Source organism: Borostomias antarcticus (assembly GCF_949987555.1).
Source record: "Borostomias antarcticus genome assembly, contig: scaffold_986, whole genome shotgun sequence".
Classification (NCBI taxonomy): domain Eukaryota; kingdom Metazoa; phylum Chordata; class Actinopteri; order Stomiiformes; family Stomiidae; genus Borostomias; species Borostomias antarcticus.
In genome coordinates, this window is record NW_028176597.1 from 1 (window position 1) to 7,500 (window position 7,500).

The following is a 7,500-nucleotide window of genomic DNA, read 5'->3' on the forward strand; positions in this document are numbered from 1 at the left end:
TGTTTATGAGGTGGTCAGTTGTTAGCGGTGTTCATGAGGTGGTCAGTTGGTGTCAGTGTTTATGAGGTGGTCAGTTAGTATCAGTGTTTATGAGGTGGTCAGTTGGTATCAGTGTTTATGAGGTGGTCAGTTGGTGTTTATGAGGTGGTCAGTTGGTATCAGTGTTTATGAGGCGGTCAGTTGGTGTTTATGAGGTGGTCAGTTGGTATCAGTGTTTATGAGGTGGTCAGTTGGTATCAGTGTTTATGAGGTGGTCAGTTGGTATCAGTGTTTATGAGGTGGTCAGTTGGTATCAGTGTTTATGAGGTGGTCAGTTGGTAGTGGTGTTGAGGCGGTCAGTTGGTAGCTGTGTTTATGAGGTGGTCAGTTGATAGTGGTGTTTATGAGGTGGTCAGTTGGTATCAGTGTTTATGAGGTGGTCAGTTGGTAGCTGTGTTGATGAGGTGGTCAGTTGTTAGGGGTGTTGAGGTGGTCAGTTGGTAGGGGTGTTTATGAGGTGGTCAGTTTGTGTTTATGAGGTGGTCAGTTGGTGTTTATGAGGTGGTCAGTTGGTGTTTATGAGGTGGTCAGTTGGTAGTGGTGTTTATGAGGTGGTCAGTTGGTATCAGTGTTTATGAGGTGGTCAGTTGGTAGAGGTGTTGAGGTGGTCAGTTGGTATCAGTGTTTATGAGGTGGTCAGTTGGTATCAGTATTTATGAGGTGGTCAGTTGGTATCAGTGTTTATGAGGTGGTCAGTTGGTATCAGTGTTTATGAGGTGGTCAGTTGGTATCAGTGTTTATGAGGTGGTCAGTTGGTATCAGTGTTTATGAGGTGGTCAGTTGTTAGGGGTGTTGAGGTGGTCAGTTGGTAGGGGTGTTTATGAGGTGGTCAGTTAGTGTTTATGAGGTGGTCAGTTGGTGTTTATGAGGTGGTCAGTTGGTAGTGGTGTTTATGAGGTGGTCAGTTGGTAGCTGTGTTTATGAGGTGGTCAGTTGGTAGTGGTGTTGAGGTGGTCAGTTGGTAGCTGTGTTTATGAGGTGGTCAGTTGTTAGTGGTGTTGAGGCGGTCAGTTAGAAGCTGTGTTTATGAGGTGGTCAGTTGGTAGTGGTGTTTATGAGGTGGTCAGTTGTTAGCGGTGTTAGGGTGGTCAGTTGGTAGCTGTGTTTATGACGCGGTCATGTGCGTTCATAAGTGTTCATAAGAGCACCTGAGTTGGACCCCAGCGTGGGCGAAGTCCGTGTACGAGGGACACGGTGACCCCTGTGACCTACGCATGCACACACATAATGCGTTGCGCACCCTCGACTCAATGAGGCCAGCACTACAGTACAATAACCCCTCATACAGAGGGTGCTTCTGCTTGTCCTGTGCATGTGTGTGTGTGTGTGTGTGTGTGTGTCTGTGTGTGTGTGTGTGTGTGTGTGTGTGTGTGTGTGTGTGTGTGTGTGGAGAGTGTGCCCTCCTCTCTGCCTGAGCCTCTGTCATGGTGTGCTGGAGTGGAAAAGCCTTGAGTGTCTCTCTAGAGATTTGTTGTGAAGCATAAAGCAGCAGAGAGAGAGAGATATGGGGAGAGAGAGAGAGAGAGAGAGATTAGGAGAGAGAGAGAGAGTGATATGGGGGGAGAGAGAGAGAGAGGATTTGAGAGGGAGAGAAAGAGGGAGAGAGAGAGGGAGAGAGGGGGAGAGAGAGAGGGAGGATTTGAGAGGGAGAGAGAGAGGGAGGATTTGAGAGGGAGAGAAAGAGGGAGAGAGAGAGGGAGGATTTGAGAGGGAGAGAGAGAGAGAGAGAGATATGGGGGAAGAGAGAGAGGATTTGAGAGGGAGAGAAAGAAGGAGAGAGAGAGGGAGGATTTGAGAGGGAGAGAAAGAGGGAGAGAGAGAGGGAGAGAGAGAGGGAGAGAAAGAGGGAGAGAGAGAGGGAGGATTTGAGAGGGAGAGAAAGAGGGAGAGAGAGAGGGAGGATTTGAGAGGGAGAGGGGGTAGGAAGGCCAGCAGCAGCCCTGGGGGGTCAGGGGTCAGGCAGTGTGGAGGACTACTAGCTCTGACCTACATGTCTGGACCCAGGAAGAGGATCCTAGTAGAGAGAATGATAGGCCCCGTCTATTAATACATCCATGGCCCAGTCCCAGTGTCCACCCTTACGCACTCACAGACTGAGGCTCGTTCCCGCTGAGTGTGTGAGGGTCAGGGCTCTAGTCCCTCTGAGTGTGTGAGGGTCAGGGCTCTAGTCCCGCTGAGTGTGTGAGGGTCAGGGCTCTAGTCCCTCTGAGTGTGTGAGGGTCAGGGCTCTAGTCCCTCTGAGTGTGTGAGGGTCAGGGCTCTAGTCCCGCTGAGTGTGTGAGGGTCAGGGCTCTAGTCCCTCTGAGTGTGTGAGGGTCAGGGCTCTAGTCCCTCTGAGTGTGTGAGGGTCAGGGCTCTAGTCCCTCTGAGTGTGTGAGGGTCAGGGCTCTAGTCCCTCTGTCACATCGTCACGTGCACAAGACCTCTCTGGCAGACATTTTGAACCCTTAATGCCACCTTAACGTAAGTTTGCACTTCTGGAGACTTTGCGTAAGGGAATTACCCACAATTCATATCGTTGTGAAGTGAAACACGGAGTTACCTGCTTAGCCAGACCCAATGTCAAACCAACCCAGGGTCTGTGAGGGTTCAGGGGTTGAGGGTTCAGGGTCTGTGAGGATTCAGGGGTTGAGGGTTCAGGGTCTGTGAGGGTTCAGGGGTTGAGGGTTTAGGGTCTGTGAGGGTTCAGGGGTTGAGGGTTCAGGGGTTGAGGGTTCAGAGGTTGAGGGTTCAGGGGATGAGGGTTCAGGGTCTGTGAGGGTTCAGGGGTTGAGGGTTCAGGGTCTGTGAGGGTTCAGGGATTGAGGGTTCAGGGTCTGTGAGGGTTCAGGGATTGAGGGTTCAGGGTCTGTGAGGGTTCAGGGATTGAGGGTTCAGGGGTTGAGGGTTCAGGGTCTGTGAGGGTTCAGGGATTGAGGGTTCAGGGGTTGAGGGTTTAGGGTCTGTGAGGGTTCAGGGGTTGAGGGTTCAGGGGTTGAGGGTTTAGGGTCTGTGAGGGTTCAGGGGTTGAGGGTTCAGGGGTTGAGGGTTTAGGGTCTGTGAGGGTTCAGGGGTTGAGGGTTCAGGGGTTGAGGGTTCAGGGTCTGTGAGGGTTCAGGGGTTGAGGGTTTAGGGTCTGTGAGGGTTCAGGGGTTGAGGGTTTAGGGTCTGTGAGGGTTCAGGGGTTGAGGGTTCAGGGGTTGAGGGTTCAGGGTCTGTGAGGGTTCAGGGGTTGAGGGTTTAGGGTCTGTGAGGGTTCAGGGGTTGAGGGTTTAGGGTCTGTGAGGGTTCAGGGATTGAGGGTTCAGGGGTTGAGGGTTTAGGGTCTGTGAGGGTTCAGGGGTTGAGGGTTCAGGGGTTGAGGGTTCAGGGTCTGTGAGGGTTCAGGGATTGAGGGTTCAGGGTCTGTGAGGGTTCAGGGGTTGAGGGTTCAGGGGTTGAGGGTTCAGGGGCTGAGGGTTCAGGGGATGAGGGTTCAGGGGTTGAGGGTTCAGGGTCTGTGAGGGTTCAGGGGTTGAGGGTTCAGGGGTTGAGGGTTTAGGGTCTGTGAGGGTTCAGGGGTTGAGGGTTCAGGGGTTGAGGGTTCAGGGGTTGAGGGTTTAGGGTCTGTGAGGGTTCAGGGGTTGAGGGTTCAGGGGTTGAGGGTTCAGGGTCTGTGAGGGTTTAGGGTCTGTGAGGGTTCAGGGGTTGAGGGTTCAGGGGTTGAGGGTTTAGGGTCTGTGAGGGTTCAGGGGTTGAGGGTTCAGGGGTTGAGGGTTCAGGGGTTGAGGGTTCAGGGGTTGAGGGTTCAGGGTCTGTGAGGGTTCAGGGGTTGAGGGTTCAGGGGTTGAGGGTTCAGGGGATGAGGGTTTAGGGGGGAGATTGGGACTGGGCCTTAGTGTTTAACCTGGGCTGCCTATTAACAGACTGATGTTGACCTCTTAAACACCAGGTAGATTCAGTCACTTCTAAACAATGGATTTGCCAGATATAAACATACACAGTAAATATAAGTACATATTGTGGACGTTGTTAGTAAGCTACATTCTGTCCTCGTCGGGCGCGCAGGGTCCGCAGGATCTAATGAATCGATCGTCATGTTTTCTTTCCAGGTCAAAGGGCGCGATGCCACCCGCAGGCACCACGAGGCGCTGCACTTCCTGGACGAGTACGGCCAGCCAATCACGGTGCAGATGGAGGGACAGAGGGGTCGTGAGCGGTGCTACACGAGCGACTGCTGCACGCAGACGGAGCGCCACTGGGGGGCGCTACGCAGGCTGGGGCCGGTGGAGAGAGCGGAGGACGCCCTGGGGGGCTACGCTCACGGGTGGGTACCGAGGGGGGGGGAGAGAGGCGAGGACGCCCTGGGGGGCTACGCTCACGGGTGGGTACCAGGGGTGGGGGGAGGGGGGGGAGAACCAGGACGCCCTGGGGGGCTACGCTCACGGGTGGGTACCAGTGGGGGGGGGGCTGGGGGTGGGGGAGAGAGCCAGGACGCCCTGGGGGGCTACGCTCACGGGTGGGTAGAAATCCATTCATGGAAGAATCGCTATTCTAGTCTCGATGATTAAAGATTGATTCACAAATTCCGATTTCCGAAATTTCTGTTTTTTTCCCCCCATTATTTATTTATTGCAAAAATGTATTTTATGATTTTATCCTGTTTTCACAAAAAAAATTTGCTTTTTGTGCCGCTACCATCACGGGACCCTCGGTATTTAATGGGCTACTATATTTAATGGGCTACTGTATTTAATATGTTACTGCAGTCAAATGATGGAAATGTCATTGAAAATGATATCATAATCGAATAGAAATCAGTGATAATCGTTTTGAAATCGAATCATGACCCCAAGAATGGAAGAGCGAGATAATTACTGGTGCCCACCCCTAGTGGGCGCTGGGTGGGTTGACTCCGGGGCAGTTAAAGCCCTGGACATAGGGCTGGGGCGGGGTTACGGGCGTGGCGGGCTCTGGAGGGGGTATACCGTACATAGTTGGGATAGTGGCGTTAGAACGTCCTAAACATGATGACGTCATTCTTCCCCAGGTCCTACTATGACCCTATGACCCTGTCACCTGACCTGTACGGAGCCAATGGCTACCTCCCTAGTGTGTCCTATGGCGTCGACGAGTTAGACAGTCTGGACTTCCAGGTACATCTGAGCAGCTCTACTGCTCACTAGAGTCATGAAGTTACAGATTCATTCATTCATTCATTCATTCATTCATTCATTCATTCATTCATCCATCCACCCATCCATCCTTTCATTCAATCATACCTTCAATCATTCATCCACCCATCCTTCCAGTCATTAATTAAGTCAATCATCTTTTCATTCATTAATTCATTAATTCATTCATCCATCCACCCATCCTTCCAGTCATTGATTAATTCAATCATCCTTTCGTTCATTCTGTTGTTCATTCATTCATTCATTCATTCATTTATCCATCCATCCATCCTTTCATTCATTCATTCATTCATTCATTCATTCATTCATTCATTCATCCGTTCATTCATTCATTCTTAGTGTAAGTCATTCTCTGATATCTGCCTCTGTTGTAGGATTCTGACCTGTTGAGCTACCAGCCCAACAATCGCAGCTGTCTGATTGGCTGCTGCAACACAGACCAGGAAGAGCCCAGCAGCCTGCTGAGTCAGGTGACTATCACATGATCACATGATCAATCAACTCATCAACACTGTGGCCCAGAGAATGTGTTGTCTAGTCAGAACCCAGGAGCGTGTTCTGAGCGTGTCTGTTAGAGATCTGATATACACAGCATCTCTCCTCTCTTCTCCTCTCTTCTCTTCTCCTCTCCTCTCCTCCATCTCCTCCTCTCTTCTCTTCCATCTCCTCCTCTCTTCTCTCCTCTCTTCTATTCTCCTCTCCTTTCTTCTTCTCTCTTCTCTTCTCCTTCTCCTCTCTTCTCCTCCTCTCCTCTCTTCTCTCCTCTCTTCTCCTCCATATCCTCCTCTCCTCCATCTCCTCCTCTCTTCTCCTCCATCTCCTCTCTTCTCCTCTCCTCTCTCCTCCTCTCTTCTCCTCCATCTCCTCATCTCTTCTCCTACATCTCCTCCTCTCTTCTCCTCTCTTCTCCTCTCCTCTCTCCTCCTATTTTCTCCTCCATCTCCTCCTCTCTTCTCCTACATCTCCTCCTCTCTTCTCCTCTGTTCTCCTCTCTTCCTCTCTTCTCCTCTTCTCCTCCATCTCCTCCTCTCTCCTCCTGTGTTCTCCTCCTCTCCTCCAGGGGGAGTATGAGGCTGGTTGGTTGGAGCCTCTGCTGGGCTACCTGCCGCTCCACGAGAGAGACAGCGGCCTGGGCTGCACCGACGGCAGTCTCCACCAGGAGGAGCTCTCGGAGGCCGAGACGGAGGAGGGGCCCGAGGACGCCGTCTCCTCCCCCCCGGGCCACACCAGTCGAGGCTCCTCCCCCTCCTCCTCCTCCTCCTCCTCCTCCTCGCAGTCCCTCCTCTCCCTGGAGCTCAGCGACTCGGGCTTCCACAGCATCAGCGCTGGAGAGTTCCGCCGCTTCCAGAAGATTCTGGACGCCCGCATGCACGGCCTGCGCGCTCGCCACGGGCCTCGCGACCAACTGGCGGGGCAGGGGGGCAACGCGCGCCGGGACCTGGAGTCCATCCCCGAGGCGCGGGCGGCGGCGGCGGCAGTCGAACCCGGACCGTGGTCCCCGCTCGGGCGGCGCCGCCTCCTCCACCTCCCCGCCGCCGCCCCCGCCAGCTGCAGTACCGAGCCGTGCCAGAGGAGGGCGCTCCGGCCGGACCGGCACGCCTCGGCGGACCTGCCCGGACGCAGCTACACGCTGCAGGACCTGAGCGACCGCCGCCGGCGTGCCAGCCACCCCCACGACCACGCCTACCGCCAGGAAGGGGGCAGGGCCCAGGGGGGCCAGGGGGAGGAGCAGAGATGGGGAGGAGCCGGGGAGGAGGAGTTCCCTACTAGTCCAAGCCAGAGACGGGGCATCGCCGCGCCGGTCCCCGCCAAAAGATCCGGTTCTGGTTCCGGGGCGAGGCCCGGGGGGGTGGAGCCGGCGGACTGGCGCGGGGCCCTGCCCCCCCGGCCCGGCGCCCCGCCCCCCGGCAGCCCCCTCCTCTACGGCCAGGCCGAGGCGGGGGGGGGGGGGCCGCACCCCGCGCACCGCCGCCCGCAACCAGCTGCTCAAAGCCCGCGCCTCGCGCCTGGCGGACGAGCGCAGCGAGGTCACCACGGACGACGAGGTCACGCGGGGGGAGGGGGAGGGGGGGTGGGCGGGGCGCTACTGGAACCGGACCGAACGGCGCCGGCACCTGACGCTGGCGAGGCAGCAACGCCAGCGGAAGGCGGAGGGAGGCGGGGTCGGCGGCGGGGGCGTGTCGGAGGCGGGCTCGGGGGCGGCGCCGGTCTCCCCCGGGTCCGGTTGTCGGTACCGCCGGTCGGTTCTGGAGCTGAGCCACAGGAAGCAGGAGCGCCTGAGGAACCACAAGCTGCTGGATGACTGGAC

General features: G+C 55.4%; 1 protein-coding gene across 1 annotated transcript in view; it reads left to right on the forward strand.

Annotated features, from left to right (window-relative positions):
• Positions 1 to 4,094: 4,094 nt before the first annotated feature.
• The window catches only part of LOC311328270 (uncharacterized protein), a gene marked incomplete at both ends in the record, with an annotated part of 3,500 nt that continues 94 nt past the window's right edge, over positions 4,095 to 7,500 (forward strand). The window contains 5 exons of the mRNA XM_084462263.1: positions 4,095 to 4,381; positions 5,048 to 5,153; positions 5,567 to 5,662; positions 6,253 to 6,892; positions 7,104 to 7,500. The exon at positions 7,104 to 7,500 is cut by the window's right edge and continues 94 nt beyond it. Of these exons, the coding sequence (XP_084318389.1) occupies positions 4,095 to 4,381; positions 5,048 to 5,153; positions 5,567 to 5,662; positions 6,253 to 6,892; positions 7,104 to 7,500 (1,526 nt within the window). The remainder of the gene's footprint in view (positions 4,382 to 5,047; positions 5,154 to 5,566; positions 5,663 to 6,252; positions 6,893 to 7,103) is intronic.